General features: G+C 36.2%; 2 protein-coding genes across 3 annotated transcripts; both read right to left on the reverse strand.

The window, feature by feature from the left end:
* Positions 1-18,433: 18,433 nt before the first annotated feature.
* Positions 18,434-19,579, reverse strand: LOC129251294 (uncharacterized). 2 transcript variants are annotated; one of them, XM_054890658.1, is made up of 2 exons: positions 18,810-19,579; positions 18,434-18,745 (listed from the first exon to the last, which is right to left on the reverse strand). In XM_054890658.1, the coding sequence occupies exons 1-2, from the start codon at positions 19,440-19,442 to the stop codon at positions 18,554-18,556; spliced, it is 825 nt and encodes a 274-aa protein (XP_054746633.1). In that variant the 5' UTR covers positions 19,443-19,579; the 3' UTR covers positions 18,434-18,553. The 2 variants fall into 2 exon arrangements, with proteins under 2 accessions (XP_054746633.1, XP_054746632.1); XM_054890657.1 differs by having other exon boundaries at positions 18,807-19,579.
* Positions 19,580-19,717: 138 nt separating this feature from the next.
* On the reverse strand, positions 19,718-20,517 carry LOC129251320 (E3 SUMO-protein ligase ZBED1-like). The gene is made up of 3 exons (XM_054890685.1): positions 20,469-20,517; positions 19,842-20,395; positions 19,718-19,723 (listed from the first exon to the last, which is right to left on the reverse strand). The coding sequence occupies exons 1-3, from the start codon at positions 20,500-20,502 to the stop codon at positions 19,718-19,720; spliced, it is 594 nt and encodes a 197-aa protein (XP_054746660.1). The 5' UTR covers positions 20,503-20,517.
* Positions 20,518-21,080: the final 563 nt, after the last annotated feature.

Here is a 21,080-nt window from a genome sequence, read left to right on the forward strand (position 1 = left end):
ATATCCTGCACAGTCAAAATCAGATAATTCAGAATAGCAACCATCAGTACAGGGTTAATAAGAAACTATTCACGGCTACACAGGAGGTATTGGAAAAAATCGACGAGGTCGTGGATCGCACGAATAACGTGGTAAAGGAAACAGAAATCATGGAATTCAGACAAAACGCACTTCACAACATTTTTCTTCTTCGCGAGGATGTAAACGAAATGGTGCGGGGATGTCAGTTGGCAAAGAATGGAATTGTCAACACCAACCTACTGGATATGGACGAAATTAACCAAGTTCTATCAGAAATAGAAACGCTCCCATATCAGAATATAATAGAAGCAATCGAATATGGCCAATCGTCGGTACTGACTAACGGGACACTTCTCCTCTACGTCCTTTCAATGCCAAAAGTAACAACTAAAAAATATAATCTCCTGGTTACTCGCGCTGGAATCTATGGAGGTAAGCAACTAAATCTCCCTTTTGACAAGATGCTTGTCAACCAGGAAGAGACGTACGGTCTAACAAAGAATTGCCTGGTGATCAGCTCGTCCACGGTATGTAAATCAGAATCCTTGATTAAACTGGAAGAAAGCAGTTGCCTACCGCGACTCCTAAAAGGTGGAGAAGCCAACTGCGAATTCATCAGACAGAATGGGTCACAAATAGAGCTGATAAACGAGAACACCGTGTTTATATCAAACTTCCAAGGAGTAATCAAAAATAGCAATGCCTCTATTACGGTAAATGGCACCTACGTAATCCAATTAAATAACGAAACAGTCACCATTGGTGACCAAGTATTTTCTAGTTATGAAACTATTACCGCACAGGCCCTTCCAGCAGTACTATCAAAGGTGAAGAGCCATACAATGAAGGTCAACCTAGAATACGTCCACGACCTGACCATGGAAAACATAAGGTATCTTGGGTACGTTAATGAAAAGGTAAATTTCTCTCTCGCTTCAGAAATCCTCTCGATATGTGCAATTGTTCTTATTGCCGCCATGCTGTGGAGATGCTACAATAGAAAGCTAGACCTTCCGCCAGTTGAAATCCCGACTCATTGGTCAGATAATACTAACAACAGCAAGATCATTAGAGGAAAGTCTGCTCCTGAAATCCATCGCCTGGACAATAGCCTACCAGCCACACCAGTCAGTATCAACATGTCGCCAGGAAACTGTAATTACTCTCTACAACATTTTAACCCCTCGCAATTTTCGTCTTTTGATCTGCGAGACGCAGATCTTTAAAGGGGGAGGAGTTATGTTGCCATACACCACTATACTTCCCAACGTCGCACCCTGTGATCACATTGCACTACACGTGAGTTCATTGCTCCAATTAAAGTTCACACAAGAACTATCGCTGACGCGACACACGCGCAAGCGATCAATTGCAATATCCAATGCTTGGGAATTGCAAGGCCAGCATATTGGCCAACACGCGCAACCCAACGATTGCGAAATACCAGCAAGTGGTGGGAACTGCAACGTTGGCGAATTAGCTTAGGTTAAGAAGTTAGTTGGTAAGAATTATATTTTGTAAAGTTTAGTTAGAATCGGAACCGCAACTAGTGCGGAATAAAATTATATGTGACTAATTGAAATCGTGTTTTTATGTCATCTTTAATTTTTTGGAAGCCCCTATCGGTCAGGGCATAAGTGGCGCCCGAGCAGTCGGTGTGAAGTGACTAAAAAAAAAAAAAAATAAAAAAAAAAAAAAACAATAAACGATAATAGCAAAATTTTTCTACATGTGCCAAAGCAACACAGTCAAAGTGTAAAGTCCAAGCAAAATTTTCCATGGCAAAGTCGAAAACGGAGTCAAAATCGAAGTCAACAACAAATCGGCATAGGCAGTTGTTGTAACATAAAGCGCTAATTGAACTAAATTTTACGTGGTTTGCCACAAACGAATTGAAACAAGAAATTTGAATAGAACTTTCGTTTTTTTTTTTGGATAAAAATTAAGCTTTGTTGGAATGCCAGTTGGTGCTTGTAAAATCAGTCAAACATCCTTTGTGAAGTGCAATACTTAGCTGTGTGTGTGCGTGCTTTTTTGCATATTTGCCAATTCAACAGCAAATTTCGTGTAAAAGAAATCAAGTTCGGAAAAAAAAGGAAAAGTTAATTGCATTGATTTATTTTGCATACCAAAAATCAAAAAATAAAAAAAAAATAAAAAAAAATTGACTGAACTCTGAATTTGGAAACATTTGGTATCGCCGTTTTTTCGAGAAGCCAATGAAATATTGGATTGTGTAAGTCTACGAATTTGTTAACCAAATTCTTCTATTTTCAGGAAAATGAACTCCGACGAGATTTCGAGGTCCCTCACAGAGATGAGTGGAGCTCTGAATGCCATTTTTGCTAAAGTAAAGAAGTTGAGGAGCGCCTCAATAGGGTGGAAGCAACGAATAAAGATGACTCCTTGCAAGGCCTTACACAGGACCTGGAACGAATAGAGAGGAAATGGTCGCCGGTAGTTGTACGCATAAGAACAAGGAATCAATTTTTAAAAAATTGTACAGCTAGTTGGCATTTTCTCTTAATTAACTTTCGGGAAATGTTGGGTAACAACAACTTTTTGCAGACCATCAATTTACCATTATTTTTGTTGAGCATAAATAATTGTGTTAAGTAGATTTTTCGTTTGCCTTTTTCGGAATTTCGGAACTATTTGTCTTTACAACAGCAGCAAATAGTTTTTGAATTGACTGACAATTTTTTTCCAACCTCAAATTGTTGGAAAATTACAAAAAAGTACTATAAAATTAAATTCAAAATCATTTTTGTAGTAATTAAAGCTTTACGCTGAATTTAAATCCAAATCATTTTTGAAATATTTGAAGCTTTCTGCTGAAGTAGCTCAAGCACGTAAAAACTATGCGTAGCGTACTTTATTTTTCTAACTTCAAATTGTTGAAAAATTACAAAAAAGTACTATAAAATTTAATTCAAAATCAAATTTGAAGTATTTGCGTTGCTGTTTTTGGAAATAGCTATTTTTCTTACTTAATGCTAGAAAATTTATAAATCTTTTTTCAAATCCTTATAAAATTTTTTTTTTTGCAAAATTTTCTGTGCAAAATTTTTAAATCGTGTTTTGCAAAATTGTGGAATTCTTGCGCTTAATTTCAATGTTAAGCCATTTGAATTTTTTTTATGATAAAATTTAGTTTTTCGCACTCTGAAAATTATGCAATTTGAAAATTTGAGACATTTCTGCTCGGCTCAGAAAAATCTTTCGCGAGCCTTCAAAAATATTCAATAAGTCTGTCAAAAATATTTGACAAGTATTTCAAAATATTTGCTCAGCCTTTCAAAAATATTTGAGAAGCCTTTCAAGAAATATTCGAGGAACCCCATCCCGGTTACTCGCGACACTACCTAGGGTCAGAGGGAATTAGCGAAGCAGAGCTTATCGACGTCCTCAAGAAAAAACTAAGACCAAACGTAATCAATGGTATTAAGATTCCAGAAGCTCAATTAGGACTACTCCAGAAGGTATATTTAGAGAATTTTATGCAATATAAGATCCGAGTAGCTCAGACTATGGTAGAAGATTTGAGTGATCCGGATAGGATTTGCGATATAATATGGGCAGAACATAAAAGGGCTCACCGCAATGCCACAGAGAATAAGAAACAACTCCTGGAGAAATACTACTTTCCCAGAATGAACAGTATAACCAAAGGATATGTCTCGTCCTGCGAAACTTGTAAGGTCAGTAAATACGATAGGCATCCGAATGCACCAGAGCTGCAAAAAACCCCAATCCCATCACGTCCTTGTGAAATAATCCATTTGGACATTTTCGAAATTCAAGGGGAGAAATTCCTTAGTGTTATCGACAAATTCTCAAAATTTGCGAAACTTTTCCATTTACGCAACAAGTCCACTTTGCACCTTAAGGACAAAATAATAAAACTCCTACACTATTTCACAACACCTGATATTCTCGTGACCGACAACGAGCGCGGTTTAATTAGTCCAATTATCCAGAACCTGTTAGACTCTTTACGAATACAATTGTATCGCACACCATCCCAAAGAAGCGAAGTGAATGGTCAGGTAGAAAGACTCCACTCTACCTTAATTGAAATAATTAGATGCCTGAAGATAGACAACCCAAAGTTAAGGACAAAAGAATTAGTTAACATAGCAGTGGATCGATACAATAATTCAATTCACTCGGTTATAAACCAAAAACCAAGTGAAATATTTTTTAATCGAGCAAAATCCTCTAACTATCAGGAGCTGTTAGAAAAAAGTAGAAAAACTAATAAATATAGGAAAGCCTTGCTGACAAAAAAGCAGCTAGACCAGATCAAACGTCACAATAAGAAAAGATCTCTTCCGGAGCGTTATGACAAAAGCGATGTCATATACGTGAAGGACAAGCAGATTAAGGGAAAGCAAAAACCCGTGTAGAAAAAAGAAATTGTTGCAAAGGACAATAAAGTATCAGTCACCACGCTAAGTGGCAAGAAAATACATAAAAAATGTGAAACGCAGGAATACATATCCTAGCACTTAAACAAAAAAAAATAAAACAAACAAAAAACAAAAAACATTAAAATAAAAAATAATAAAGAATTATACTGAAATAAACTAAAATAAGAAAGAAAACTTGGTACTAAGGGGTAGTTAATCTAACAAGAGTGGGCTTGTAAGTGGGACAAATCGTGCCTTAACCGGATAACGCGATTCTCCATAGCTGGTTCGAGAAATGATAACACCTCTAGTCCAGAACAAAAGGAAATGGTCATTACTACAAGAGCGGGCTTGTTAGTGGGATGAATCGTGCCCTAGTAGGCTCGTAGTGCCATCGAATTTGACAAATGGCTACACTACTTCCAAACGGGATTCTGGCGATCTCTCCGTAGCTGGTTCGAGAACAGTATGGCCCTCTGTCCTTAACAAGAATTTAAAATGCCTCCCCCGCATAATCGGCTGGAGAAGAAAGAAAAAACAAAAAAAAAAAAACCAAATTTAAATGCCTCCCCCGCATAATCGGCTGGAGAAGAAAGAAAAAAAAAACAAAATTTAAAATGCCTCCCCCGCATAATCGGCTGGAGAAGAAAGAAAAAAAAAATACAAAATTTAAAATGCCTCCCCCGCATAATCGGCTGGAGAAGAAAGAAAAAAAAAAACAAAATTTAAAATGCCTCCCCCGCATAATCGGCTGGAGAAGAAAGAAAAAAAAAATACAAAATTTAAAATGCCTCCCCCGCATAATCGGCTGGAGAAGAAAGAAAAAAAAAAACAAAATTTAAAATGCCTCCCCCGCATAATCGGCTGGAGAAGAAAGAAAAAAAAAAACATATTTACCATTTCATTTTTTTTCCTAATTTTTTGATCCTTTTCATTTCTATTTATGAATATTTTTGTAATAACAATATAAAGTAAATTTTAAACAAATTTTTCTTTTTAATCTACCCTACTGATCATAATAAAAAAATCGTTTTATCCAAAAGAAAAAAATATATACAAAAAGAACACAACTTGTAAACCATTTGTAAACTTTAAACTATTAACATATTAACAAAATAATATCGTAGGAAAAGCTAAAATCCTAAACCAGGATAATAACACTAGTTTAATGATATTCAATCTAATCCTGAGAATTCCGCTTACTAATAATACCTTCCTACTATCAACAACATTTTTCGCTTTTTACGAAATACCTTCTTAGAACCTAACAACTACTAACTTACTAACTATATTACATTAAATTAGAATTAACATTTTGCGTTGCAGATTCCCACTGCTGGCAAATGCCATCAGCGGTCTGAACATTTTCAATTACAAGGCTCCGATCGTAACAATCCAAAATGGAAACGGGTGGATCATTGGCGGGTCATTCAAACTGGTACACGTCATCAATATACAACAATATGCTACAACCTTGAGGCAAATGGAAAACTTAACAAACCGAATTGAGGACCAGATATTAACACAGCACTACATCAATCAAACGCTAGAACGACTTCATGAACTAATGGGCAACACAGGTAGACCAAGAAATACTCGATCTATTGACTGGCTAGGCTCAGCGTGGAAATGGATAGCAGGATCACCTGACGCAACGGATTGGAGCAATATCCTGCACAGTCAAAATCAGATAATTCAGAATAGCAACCATCAGTACAGGGTTAATAAGAAACTATTCACGGCTACACAGGAGGTATTGGAAAAAATCGACGAGGTCGTGGATCGCACGAATAACGTGGTAAAGGAAACAGAAATCATGGAATTCAGACAAAACGCACTTCACAACATTTTTCTTCTTCGCGAGGATGTAAACGAAATGGTGCGGGGATGTCAGTTGGCAAAGAATGGAATTGTCAACACCAACCTACTGGATATGGACGAAATTAACCAAGTTCTATCAGAAATAGAAACGCTCCCATATCAGAATATAATAGAAGCAATCGAATATGGCCAATCGTCGGTACTGACTAACGGGACACTTCTCCTCTACGTCCTTTCAATGCCAAAAGTAACAACTAAAAAATATAATCTCCTGGTTACTCGCGCTGGAATCTATGGAGGTAAGCAACTAAATCTCCCTTTTGACAAGATGCTTGTCAACCAGGAAGAGACGTACGGTCTAACAAAGAATTGCCTGGTGATCAGCTCGTCCACGGTATGTAAATCAGAATCCTTGATTAAACTGGAAGAAAGCAGTTGCCTACCGCGACTCCTAAAAGGTGGAGAAGCCAACTGCGAATTCATCAGACAGAATGGGTCACAAATAGAGCTGATAAACGAGAACACCGTGTTTATATCAAACTTCCAAGGAGTAATCAAAAATAGCAATGCCTCTATTACGGTAAATGGCACCTACGTAATCCAATTAAATAACGAAACAGTCACCATTGGTGACCAAGTATTTTCTAGTTATGAAACTATTACCGCACAGGCCCTTCCAGCAGTACTATCAAAGGTGAAGAGCCATACAATGAAGGTCAACCTAGAATACGTCCACGACCTGACCATGGAAAACATAAGGTATCTTGGGTACGTTAATGAAAAGGTAAATTTCTCTCTCGCTTCAGAAATCCTCTCGATATGTGCAATTGTTCTTATTGCCGCCATGCTGTGGAGATGCTACAATAGAAAGCTAGACCTTCCGCCAGTTGAAATCCCGACTCATTGGTCAGATAATACTAACAACAGCAAAATCATTAGAGGAAAGTCTGCTCCTGAAATCCATCGCCTGGACAATAGCCTACCAGCCACACCAGTCAGTATCAACATGTCGCCAGGAAACTGTAATTACTCTCTACAACATTTTAACCCCTCGCAATTTTCGTCTTTTGATCTGCGAGACGCAGATATTTAAAGGGGGAGGAGTTATGTTGCCATACACCACTATACTTCCCAACGTCGCACCCTGTGATCACATTGCACTACACGTGAGTTCATTGCTCCAATTAAAGTTCACACAAGAACTATCGCTGACGCGACACACGCGCAAGCGATCAATTGCAATATCCAATGCTTGGGAATTGCAAGGCCAGCATATTGGCCAACACGCGCAACCCAACGATTGCGAAATACCAGCAAGTGGTGGGAACTGCAACGTTGGCGAATTAGCTTAAGTTAAAAAGTTAGTTGGTAAGAATTATATTTTGTAAAGTTTAGTTAGAATCGGAACCGCAACTAGTGCGGAATAAAATTATATGTGACTAATTGAAATCGTGTTTTTATGTCATCTTTAATTTTTTGGAAGCCCCTATCGGTCAGGGCATAAGTGGCGCCCGAGCAGTCGGTGTGAAGTGACTAAAAAAAAAAAAAAAATAAAAAAAAAAACAATAAACGATAATAACAAAATTTTTCTACATGTGCCAAAGCAACACAGTCAAAGTGTAAAGTCCAAGCAAAATTTTCCATGGCAAAGTCGAAAACGGAGTCAAAATCGAAGTCAACAACAAATCGGCATAGGCAGTTGTTGTAACATAAAGCGCTAATTGAACTAAATTTTACGTGGTTTGCCACAAACGAATTGAAACAAGAAATTTGAATAGAACTTTCGTTTTTTTTTTTGGATAAAAATTAAGCTTTGTTGGAATGCCAGTTGGTGCTTGTAAAATCAGTCAAACATCCTTTGTGAAGTGCAATACTTAGCTGTGTGTGTGCGTGCTTTTTTGCATATTTGCCAATTCAACAGCAAATTTCGTGTAAAAGAAATCAAGTTCGGAAAAAAAAGGAAAAGTTAATTGCATTGATTTATTTTGCATACCAAAAATCAAAAAATAAAAAAAATAAAAAAAAATTGACTGAACTCTGAATTTGGAAACATTTGGTATCGCCGTTTTTTCGAGAAGCCAATGAAATATTGGATTGTGTAAGTCTACGAATTTGTTAACCAAATTCTTCTATTTTCAGGAAAATGAACTCTGACGAGATTTCGAGGTCCCTCACAGAGATGAGTGGAGCTCTGAATGCCATTTTTGCTAAAGTAAAGAAGTTGAGGAGCGCCTCAATAGGGTGGAAGCAACGAATAAAGATGACTCCTTGCAAGGCCTTACACAGGACCTGGAACGAATAGAGAGGAAATGGTCGCCGGTAGTTGTACGCATAAGAACAAGGAATCATTTTTTAAAAAATTGTACAGCTAGTTGGCATTTTCTCTTAATTAACTTTCGGGAAATGTTGGGTAACAACAACTTTTTGCAGACCATCAATTTACCATTATTTTTGTTGAGCATAAATAATTGTGTTAAGTAGATTTTTCGTTTGCCTTTTTCGGAATTTCGGAACTATTTGTCTTTACAACAGCAGCAAATAGTTTTTGAATTGACTGACAATTTTTTTCCAACCTCAAATTGTTGGAAAATTACAAAAAAGTACTATAAAATTAAATTCAAAATAATTTTTGTAGTAATTAAAGCTTTACGCTGAATTTAAATCCAAATCATTTTTGAAATATTTGAAGCTTTCTGCTGAAGTAGCTCAAGCACGTAAAAACTATGCGTAGCGTACTTTATTTTTCTAACTTCAAATTGTTGAAAAATTACAAAAAAGTACTATAAAATTTAATTCAAAATCAAATTTGAAGTATTTGCGTTGCTGTTTTTGGAAATAGCTATTTTTCTTACTTAATGCTAGAAAATTTATAAATCTTTTTTCAAATCCTTATAAAATTTTTTTTTTTGCAAAATTTTCTGTGCAAAATTTTTAAATCGTGTTTTGCAAAATTGTGGAATTCTTGCGCTTAATTTCAATGTTAAGCCATTTGAATTTTTTTTATGATAAAATTTAGTTTTTCGCACTTTGAAAATTATGCAATTTGAAAATTTGAGACATTTCTGCTCGGCTCAGAAAAATCTTTCGCGAGCCTTCAAAAATATTCAATAAGTCTGTCATAAATATTTGACAAGTATTTCAAAATATTTGCTCAGCCTTTCAAAAATATTTGAGAAGCCTTTCAAGAAATATTCGAGGAACCCCATCCCGGTTACTCGCGATACTACCTAGGGTCAGAGGGAATTAGCGAAGCAGAGCTTATCGACGTCCTCAAGAAAAAACTAAGACCAAACGTAATCAATGGTATTAAGATTCCAGAAGCTCAATTAGGACTACTCCAGAAGGTATATTTAGAGAATTTTATACAATATAAGATCCGAGTAGCTCAGACTATGGTAGAAGATTTGAGGGATCCGGATAGGATTTGCGATATAATATGGGCAGAACATAAAAGGGCTCACCGCAATGCCACAGAGAATAAGAAACAACTCCTGGAGAAATACTACTTTCCCAGAATGAACAGTATAATCAAAGGATATGTCTCGTCCTGCGAAACTTGTAAGGTCAGTAAATACGATAGGCATCCGAATGCACCAGAGCTGCAAAAAACCCCAATCCCATCACGTCCTTGTGAAATAATCCATTTGGACATTTTCGAAATTCAAGGGGAGAAATTCCTTAGTGTTATCGACAAATTCTCAAAATTTGCGAAACTTTTCCATTTACGCAACAAGTCCACTTTGCACCTTAAGGACAAAATAATAAAACTCCTACACTATTTCACAACACCTGATATTCTCGTGACCGACAACGAGCGCGGTTTAATTAGTCCAATTATCCAGAACCTGTTAGACTCTTTAGGAATAAAATTGTATCGCACACCATCCCAAAGAAGCGAAGTGAATGGTCAGGTAGAAAGACTCCACTCTACCTTAATTGAAATAATTAGATGCCTGAAGATAGACAACCCAAGGTTAAGGACAAAAGAATTAGTTAACATAGCAGTGGATCGATACAATAATTCAATTCACTCGGTTATAAACCAAAAACCAAGTGAAATATTTTTTAATCGAGCAAAATCCTCTAACTATCAGGAGCTGTTAGAAAAAAGTAGAAAAACTAATAAATATTTGAAAGCCTTGCTGACAAAAAAGCAGCTAGACCAGATCAAACGTCACAATAAGAAAAGATCTCTTCCGGAGCGTTATGACGAAAGCGATGTCATATACGTGAAGGACAAGCAGATTAAGGGAAAGCAAAAACCCGTGTAGAAAAAAGAAATTGTTGCAAAGGACAATAAAGTATCAGTCACCACGCTAAGTGGCAAGAAAATACATAAAACTCACATAAAAAATGTGAAACGCAGGAATACATATCCTAGCACTTAAACAAAAAAAAATAAAACAAAAAAAAAAAAAAAAACATTAAAATAAAAAATAATAAAGAATTATACTGAAATAAACTAAAATAAGAAAGAAAACTTGGTACTAAGGGGTAGTTAATCTAACAAGAGTGGGCTTGTAAGTGGGACAAATCGTGCCTTAACCGGATAACGCGATTCTCCATAGCTGGTTCGAGAAATGATAACACCTCTGGTCCAGAACAAAAGGAAATGGTCATTACTACAAGAGCGGGCTTGTTAGTGGGATGAATCGTGCCCTAGTAGGCTCGTAGTGCCATCGAATTTGACAAATGGCTACACTACTTCCAAACGGGATTCTGGCGATCTCTCCGTAGCTGGTATGGCCCTCTGTCCTTAACAAGAATTTAAAATGCCTCCCCCGCATAATCGGCTGGAGAAGAAAGAAAAAACAAAAAAAAAAAACAAATTTAAATGCCTCCCCCGCATAATCGGCTGGAGAAGAAAGAAAAAAAAAACAAAATTTAAAATGCCTCCCCCGCATAATCGGCTGGAGAAGAAAGAAAAAAAACAAAATTTAAAATGCCTCCCCCGCATAATCGGCTGGAGAAGAAAGAAAAAAAAAAATACAAAATTTAAAATGCTTCCCCCGCATAATCGGCTGGAGAAGAAAGAAAAAAAAAAAAAAATTTAAAATGCCTCCCCCGCATAATCGGCTGGAGAAGAAAGAAAAAAAAAACAAAATTTAAAATGCCTCCCCCGCATAATCGGCTGGAGAAGAAAGAAAAAAAAAACAAAATTTAAAATGCCTCCCCCGCATAATCGGCTGGAGAAGAAAGAAAAAAAAAAAAAAAACATATTCACCATTTCATTTTTTTTCCTAATTTTTTGTTCCTTTTCATTTCTATTTATGAATATTTTTGTAATAACAATATAAAGTAAATTTTAAACAAATTTTTCTTTTTAATCTACCGTACTGATCATAATAAAAAAATCGTTTTATCCAAAAGAAAAAAATATATACAAAAAGAACACAACTTGTAAACCATTTGTAAACTTTAAACTATTAACATATTAACAAAATAATATCGTAGGAAAAGCTAAAATCCTAAACCAGGATAATAACACTAGTTTAATGATATTCAATCTAATCCTGAGAATTCCGCTTACTAATAATACCTTCCTACTATCAACAACATTTTTCGCTTTTTACGAAATACCTTCTTAGAACCTAACAACTACTAACTTACTAACTATATTACATTAAATTAGAATTAACATTTTGCGTTGCAGATTCCCACTGCTGGCAAATGCCATCAGTGGTCTGAACATTTTCAATTACAAGGCTCCGATCGTAACAATCCAAAATGGAAACGGGTGGATCATTGGCGGGTCATTCAAACTGGTACACGTCATCAATATACAACAATATGCTACAACCTTGAGGCAAATGGAAAACTTAACAAACCGAATTGAGGACCAGATATTAACACAGCACTACATCAATCAAACGCTAGAACGACTTCATGAACTAATGGGCAACACAGGTAGAGCAAGAAATACTCGATCTATTGACTGGCTAGGCTCAGCGTGGAAATGGATAGCAGGATCACCTGACGCAACGGATTGGAGCAATATCCTGCACAGTCAAAATCAGATAATTCAGAATAGCAACCATCAGTACAGGGTTAATAAGAAACTATTCACGGCTACACAGGAGGTATTGGAAAAAATCGACGAGGTCGTGGATCGCACGAATAACGTGGTAAAGGAAACAGAAATCATGGAATTCAGACAAAACGCACTTCACAACATTTTTCTTCTTCGCGAGGATGTAAACGAAATGGTGCGGGGATGTCAGTTGGCAAATAATGGAATTGTCAACACCAACCTACTGGATATGGACGAAATTAACCAAGTTCTATCAGAAATAGAAACGCTCCCATATCAGAATATAATAGAAGCAATCGAATATGGCCAATCGTCGGTACTGACTAACGGGACACTTCTCCTCTACGTCCTTTCAATGCCAAAAGTAACAACTAAAAAATATAATCTCCTGGTTACTCGCGCTGGAATCTATGGAGGTAAGCAACTAAATCTCCCTTTTGACAGGATGCTTGTCAACCAGGAAGAGACGTACGGTCTTACAAAGAATTGCCTGGTGATCAGCTCGTCCACGGTATGTAAATCAGAATCCTTGATTAAACTGGAAGAAAGCAGTTGCCTACCGCGACTCCTAAAAGGTGGAGAAGCCAACTGCGAATTCATCAGACAGAATGGGTCACAAATAGAGCTGATAAACGAGAACACCGTGTTTATATCAAACTTCCAAGGAGTAATCAAAAATAGCAATGCCTCTATTACGGTAAATGGCACCTACGTAATCCAATTAAATAACGAAACAGTCACCATTGGTGACCAAGTATTTTCTAGTTATGAAACTATTACCACACAGGCCCTTCCAGCAGTACTATCAAAGGTGAAGAGCCATACAATGAAGGTCAACCTAGAATACGTCCACGACCTGACCATGGAAAACATAAGGTATCTTGGGTACGTTAATGAAAAGGTAAATTTCTCTCTCGCTTCAGAAATCCTCTCGATATGTGCAATTGTTCTTATTGCCGCCATGCTGTGGAGATGCTACAATAGAAAGCTAGACCTTCCGCCAGTTGAAATCCCGACTCATTGGTCAGATAATACTAACAACAGCAAAATCATTAGAGGAAAGTCTGCTCCTGAAATCCATCGCCTGGACAATAGCCTACCAGCCACACCAGTCAGTATCAACATGTCGCCAGGAAACTGTAATTACTCTCTACAACATTTTGACCCCTCGCAATTTTCGTCTTTTGATCTGCGAGACGCAGATCTTTAAAGGGGGAGGAGTTATGTTGCCATACACCACTATACTTCCCAACGTCGCACCCTGTGATCACATTGCACTACACGTGAGTTCATTGCTCCAATTAAAGTTCACACAAGAACTATCGCTGACGCGACACACGCGCAAGCGATCAATTGCAATATCCAATGCTTGGGAATTGCAAGGCCAGCATATTGGCCAACACGCGCAACCCAACGATTGCGAAATACCAGCAAGTGGTGGGAACTGCAACGTTGGCGAATTAGCTTAGGTTAAGAAGTTAGTTGGTAAGAATTATATTTTGTAAAGTTTAGTTAGAATCGGAACCGCAACTAGTGCGGAATAAAATTATATGTGACTAATTGAAATCGTGTTTTTATGTCATCTTTAATTTTTTGGAAGCCCCTATCCGTCAAGGCATAAGTGGCGCCCGAGCAGTCGGTGTGAAGTGACTAAAAAAAAAAAAATAAAAAAAAAAAAAATAAAAAAAAAAAACAATAAACGATAATAACAAAATTTTTCTACATGTGCCAAAGCAACACAGTCAAAGTGTAAAGTCCAAGCAAAATTTTCCATGGCAAAGTCGAAAACGGAATCAAAATCGAAGTCAACAACAAATCGGCATAGGCAGTTGTTGTAACATAAAGCGCTAATTGAACTAAATTTTACGTGGTTTGCCACAAACGAATTGAAACAAAAAATTTGAATAGAATTTTCGTTTTTTTTTTGGATAAAAATTAAGCTTTGTTGGAATGCCAGTTGGTGCTTGTAAAATCAGTCAAACATCCTTTGTGAAGTGCAATACTTAGCTGTGTGTGTGCGTGCTTTTTTGCATATTTGCCAATTCAACAGCAAATTTCGTGTAAAAGAAATCAAGTTCGGAAAAAAAAGGAAAAGTTAATTGCATTGATTTATTTTGCATACCAAAAATCAAAAAATAAAAAAAATAAAAAAAAAATTGACTGAACTCTGAATTTGGAAACATTTGGTTCGCCGTTTTTTCGAGAAGCCAATGAAATATTGGATTGTGTAAGTCTACGAATTTGTTAACCAAATTCTTCTATTTTCAGGAAAATGAACTCCGACGAGATTTCGAGGTCCCTCACAGAGATGAGTGGAGCTCTGAATGCCATTTTTGCTAAAGTAAAGAAGTTGAGGAGCGCCTCAATAGGGTGGAAGCAACGAACAAAGATGACTCCTTGCAAGGCCTTACACAGGACCTGGAACGAATAGAGAGGAAATGATCGCCGGTAGTTGTACGCATAAGAACAAGGAATCAATTTTTAAAAAATTGTACAGCTAGTTGGCATTTTCTCTTAATTAACTTTCGGGAAATGTTGGGTAACAACAACTTTTTGCAGACCATCAATTTACCATTATTTTTGTTGAGCATAAATAATTGTGTTAAGTAGATTTTTCGTTTGCCTTTTTCGGAATTTCGGAACTATTTGTCTTTACAACAGCAGCAAATAGCTTTTGAATTGACTGACAATTTTTTTCCAACCTCAAATTGTTGGAAAATTACAAAAAAGTACTATAAAATTAAATTCAAAATCATTTTTGTAGTAATTAAAGCTTTACGCTGAATTTAAATCCAAATCATTTTTGAAATATTTGAAGCTTTCTGCTGAAGTAGCTCAAGCACGTAAAAACTATGCGTAGCGTACTTTATTTTTCTAACTTCAAATTGTTGAAAAATTACAAAAAAGTACTATAAAATTTAATTCAAAATCAAATTTGAAGTATTTGCGTTGCTGTTTTTGGAAATAGCTATTTTTCTTACTTAGAAAATTTATAAATCTTTTTTCAAATCCTTATAAAATTTTTTTTTTGCAAAATTTTCTGCGCAAAATTTTTAAATCGTGTTTTGCAAAATTGTGGAATTCTTGCGCTTAATTTCAATGTTAAGCCATTTGAATTTTTTTTATGATAAAATTTAGTTTTTCGCACTCTGAAAATTATGCAATTTGAAAATTTGAGACATTTCTGCTCGGCTCAGAAAAATCTTTCGCGAGCCTTCAAAAATATTCAATAAGTCTGTCAAAAATATTTGACAAGTATTTCAAAATATTTGCTCAGCCTTTCAAAAATATTTGAGAAGCCTTTCAAGAAATATTCGAGGAACCCCATCCCGGTTACTCGCGACACTACCTAGGGTCAGAGGGAATTAGCGAAGCAGAGCTTATCGACGTCCTCAAGAAAAAACTAAGACCAAACGTAATCAATGGTATTAATATTCCAGAAGCTCAATTAGGACTACTCCAGAAGGTATATTTAGAAAATTTTATGCAATATAAGATCCGAGTAGCTCAGACTATGGTAGAAGATTTGAGGGATCCGGATAGACTTTGCGATATAATATGGGCAGAACATAAAAGGGCTCACCGCAATGCCACAGAGAATAAGAAACAACTCCTGGAGAAATACTACTTTCCCAGAATGAACAGTATAATCAAAGGATATGTCTCGTCCTGCGAAACTTGTAAGGTCAGTAAATACGATAGGCATCCGAATGCACCAGAACTGCAAAAAACCCCAATCCCATTACGTCCTTGTGAAATAATCCATTTGGACATTTTCGAAATTCAAGGGGAGAAATTCCTTAGTGTTATCGACAAATTCTCAAAATTTGCGAAACTTTTCCATTTACGCAACAAGTCCACTTTGCACCTTAAGGACAAAATAATAAAACTCCTACACTATTTCACAACACCTGATATTCTCGTGACCGACAACGAGAGCGGTTTAATTAGTCCAATTATCCAGAACCTGTTAGACTCTTTAGGAATAAAATTGTATCGCACACCATCCCAAAGAAGCGAAGTGAATGGTCAGGTAGAAAGACTCCACTCTACCTTAATTGAAATAATTAGATGCCTGAAGATAGACAACCCAAAGTTAAGGACAAAAGAATTAGTTAACATAGCAGTGGATCGATACAATAATTCAATTCACTCGGTTATAAACCAAAAACCAAGTGAAATATTTTTTAATCGAGCAAAATCCTCTAAAATAAGAAAGAAAACTTGGTACTAAGGGGTAGTTAATCTAACAAGAGCGGGCTTGTAAGTGGGACAAATCGTGCCTTAACCGGATAACGCGATTCTCCATAGCTGGTTCGAGAAATGATAACACCTCTAGTCCAGAACAAAAGGAAATGGTCATTACTACAAGAGCGGGCTTGTTAGTGGGATGAATCGTGCCCTAGTAGGCTCGTAGTGCCATCGAATTTGACAAATGGCTACACTACTTCCAAACGGGATTCTGGCGATCTCTCCGTAGCTGGTTCGAGAACAGTATGGCCCTCTGTCCTTAACAAGAATTTAAAATGCCTCCCCCGCATAATCGGCTGGAGAAGAAAGAAAAAAAACAAAATTTAAAATGCCTCCCCCGCATAATCGGCTGGAGAAGAAAGAAAAAAAAAAATACAAAATTTAAAATGCCTCCCCCGCATAATCGGCTGGAGAAGAAAGAAAAAAAAAAACAAAATTTAAAATGCCTCCCCCGCATAATCGGCTGGAGAAGAAAGAAAAAAAAAACAAAATTTAAAATGCCTCCCCCGCATAATCGGCTGGAGAAGAAAGAAAAAAAAAAAAAAAATTTAAAATGCCTCCCCCGCATAATCGGCTGGAGAAGAAAGAAAAAAAACAAAATTTAAAGTGCCTCCCCCGCATAATCGGCTGGAGAAGAAAGAAAAAAAAAGAAATACAAAATTTAAAATGCCTCCCCCGCATAATCGGCTGGAGAAGAAAGAAAAAAAAAACAAAATTTAAAATGCCTCCCCCGCATATTCGGCTGGAGAAGAAAGAAAAAAAAAAAAAAAATTTAAAATGCCTCCCCCGCATAATCGGCTGGAGAAGAAAGAAAAAAAACAAAATTTAAAGTGCCTCCCCCGCATAATCGGCTGGAGAAGAAAGAAAAAAAAAGAAATACAAAATTTAAAATGCCTCCCCCGCATAATCGGCTGGAGAAGAAAGAAAAAAAAAAAACAAAATTTAAAATGCCTCCCCCGCATAATCGGCTGGAGAAGAAAGAAAAAAAAAACAAAATTTAAAATGCCTCCCCCGCATAATCGGCTGGAGAAGAAAGAAAAAAAAAAACAAAATTTAAAATGCCTCCCCCGCATAATCGGCTGGAGAAGAAAGAAAAAAAAAATACAAAATTTAAAATGCCTCCCCCGCATAATCGGCTGGAGAAGAAAGAAAAAAAAACAAAATTTAAAATGCCTCCCCCGCATAATCGGCTGGAGAAGAAAGAAAAAAAAAACAAAATTTAAAATGCCTCCCCCGCATAATCGGCTGGAGAAGAAAGAAAAAAAAACAAAATTTAAAATGCCTCCCCCGCATAATCGGCTGGAGAAGAAAGAAAAAAAAAAAAAAACATATTTACCATTTCATTTTTTTTCCTAATTTTTTGTTCCTTTTCATTTCTATTTATGAATATTTTTGTAATAACAATATAAAGTAAATTTTAAACAAATTTTTCTTTTTAATCTACCCTACTGATCATAATAAAAAAATCGTTTTTTCCAAAAGAAAAAAATATATACAAAAAGAACACAACTTGTAAACCATTTGTAAACTTTAAACTATTAACATATTAACAAAATAATATCGTAGGAAAAGCTAAAATCCTAAACCAGGATAATAACACTAGTTTAATGATATTCAATCTAATCCTGAGAATTCCGCTTACTAATAATACCTTCCTACTATCAACAACATTTTTCGCTTTTTACGAAATACCTTCTTAGTAGTGCTGTTGAAACATCGATGTTTGACCACATCGATGTTTCGATGTTTTTCAGAAAAAAACATCGATGTATCAATACTGCATCGAAGTAATATAGTAAATTTTTTGATTCTCTATATAATATATATATCTTTATTAAGGATAACATCCTTTTTCCAAACTTAAAACTATAAAACAGAAGTTCAATCATTCAACTTAATACTATAAAACAGAAATTCAATCTTTTAAACTTAATACTATAAAACAGAAATTAAATCTTTCAAACTTAATACTATAAAGCATAATTCAATCTTTTTCAAACTTAAAACTATAAAACAATCATTGCTGTTCAGAGATCCACTTGTTCCGATTGATAAAAAGTAGCATGTCAACATGTTTAAACTGAAGCGAACTTCTTTTTTCGCTTACAACGATTCCAGCCTTACTGAACATACGTTCGCTTTCTGTCGAAGTTGCTGGAACGCAGAAATATTTTTTGCAGCAATGCTGAAATGATTTATCTGATGAGATCTGTAATAATAAAATTTAATTAATACACATATTTAAACGCTGGAATTGACAAGTAAAATACAACCTTCCAATAATCTAAAGGGTTGGAGTTTGATTCCAAATTGTCTAGATTAAAATATTGACGAATTGACAATATGGAATCCACTGTATTAGTTTTATGTTTCAAACTTTTGTTTTTTTCCAAAAATTGAAAAAGGGATGTCTGCGATGTGGAGGTTGATGTTGGCAGGCGTGGTTCGTCGCAAGGGCGAGACTTCTGTGCGTTGAAAAAAGAAAGCTCGTTTTCCAAGAGTTTTTGAGCCTCAGTGATGTTAAATGGTGAGTGAAACGCTTCTTTTTTAAACCGAGGATCTAGCAAAGTTGCCACTCGAGGAACATTGCGAATTTCATATTGCAGTAGTCTGGACGATATGCCCTCCAATAAGCAATTGCAGCTTTCGCGACCTTCAACTATTTTTAGGTCATTTTTTAACAATTGCAAATTATGCAGAAGTCCGCAAGTTATAGGAATTATTAATGATACCGTGACCAACGTTCGCGAAGAAGTTTGCAATGTTGCACATTCAAAAGGTTGCAATAAAATTTTTATGTCTTTTAAAATTAAAATTTCGTCAGCCGAAAACGGGGCAAGTCCCTTTGGGGTTGAAAGAAGAACACTGCTTATAGCATCATTTGTTTTAAGAATTCTTTCAATCATATGAAATGCGCTATTCCATCTTGTAGGACATTCTTGCTTTAAACTGTATGGCTTCTCTGTATTTTGAGCTTCTTTAAACTTGGCGTAAGCTACTGTGCTTTTCTTAAAAAATCCCACAATACTTTTGCATTTCCCCATAATAACTTGAACTATTAAATTAATAACATGCGCAAAGCATGGCACATGTCTTTTTTGCAATATCTCACATGCTTTTATCATTGTTCTTGCGCTATCGGTAACAATGGCTGCAACTTTGTCCATAACTTCCCATTCAATTAGCACTGCACATAGAGAGTTCGCAATGTTTTCTGCAGAATGATTTTTCTCATTCTGTAACTTACTAGTCGAAAGTACTGCTGTGCGAAGTTTAAAATCTAGATCTATAAAATGGCAAGTTACGGTCAAATAAGCCTCGTTGGCTCGAGATGTCCAACAGTCGGTTGTCACAGCGCAATATTCCACTTCTTGCAAAATGCTTTTCAGTTTCATTCTCATGTTCATGAATAAATTATTATAACATGTTGAAAGCATTGTTGATCGTGAAGGCAATTCGTATCGGGGATTCAAAGCATTTATAAATTGCTTAAATCCCTCGTTTTCTACAATGTAAAATGGACGTAAATCGGAGCAAATGAAATTTAACAATGCGCTGTCCAAATCTCTCTTCCGTTTCGATGAGGCTTCATATTTTTTATCCAAATAAGCCGCCATATGTCCTGAAGCCTTTGGCAACTCACTCACCGTTAACGTTGGGTGTACCCGCTTTAAATGTCCCGCCATGTTGGTGGTGTTTCCGCTGGTTTGATAAATTTTACCACATTTTAAACATTTGGCAGTCTTGCCATCCGAGGACTTATTAAAAAAATTCCACACATTGGACTGACCATATCGCGCCTTTTTGGCTTGCGGCTCTTCCTCTTGCTCTTTTTCTTCAATGGTTGCCGCACTACAACCTATATACAAATGAGACAAAACACAGAGGTTAACTTGTAAAGAAGGCATCAGTTAATATATATATGTACATACCTTGCCCATTTGAAGCTCTAAGATATTTATCCATTATAACCACTGCCTGCCAACAGCAATAACTCTAAAAATAACGCTCTAGCTTTTACTGCGTTTTTTTCTCAGTGATGGAAAAACTGGCAAAAACATCGAACATCGGAGAAAAAACATCGATGTTTTTTACGAAAGGAGAAACATCGATGTATCGATACTACATCGATGTTTCGCACAGCTCTACTTCTTAGAACCTAACAACTACCAACTTACTAACTACATTAAATTAGAATTAACATTTTGCGTTGCAGATTCCCACTGCTGGCAAATGCCATCAGCGGTCTGAACATTTTCAATTACAAGGCTCCGATCGTAACAATCCAAAATGGAAACGGGTGGATCATTGGCGGGTCATTCAAACTGGTACACGTCATCAATATACAACAATATGCTACAACCTTGAGGCAAATGGAAAACTTAACAAACCGAATTGAGGACCAGATATTAACACAGCACTACATCAATCAAACGCTAGAACGACTTCATGAACTAATGGGCAACACAGGTACAGCAAGAAATACTCGATCTATTGACTGGCTAGGCTCAGCGTGGAAATGGATAGCAGGATCACCTGACGCA

Source organism: Anastrepha obliqua, unplaced genomic scaffold, assembly GCF_027943255.1.
Source record: "Anastrepha obliqua isolate idAnaObli1 unplaced genomic scaffold, idAnaObli1_1.0 ptg000012l, whole genome shotgun sequence".
Taxonomy (NCBI): Eukaryota; Metazoa; Arthropoda; class Insecta; order Diptera; family Tephritidae; genus Anastrepha; species Anastrepha obliqua.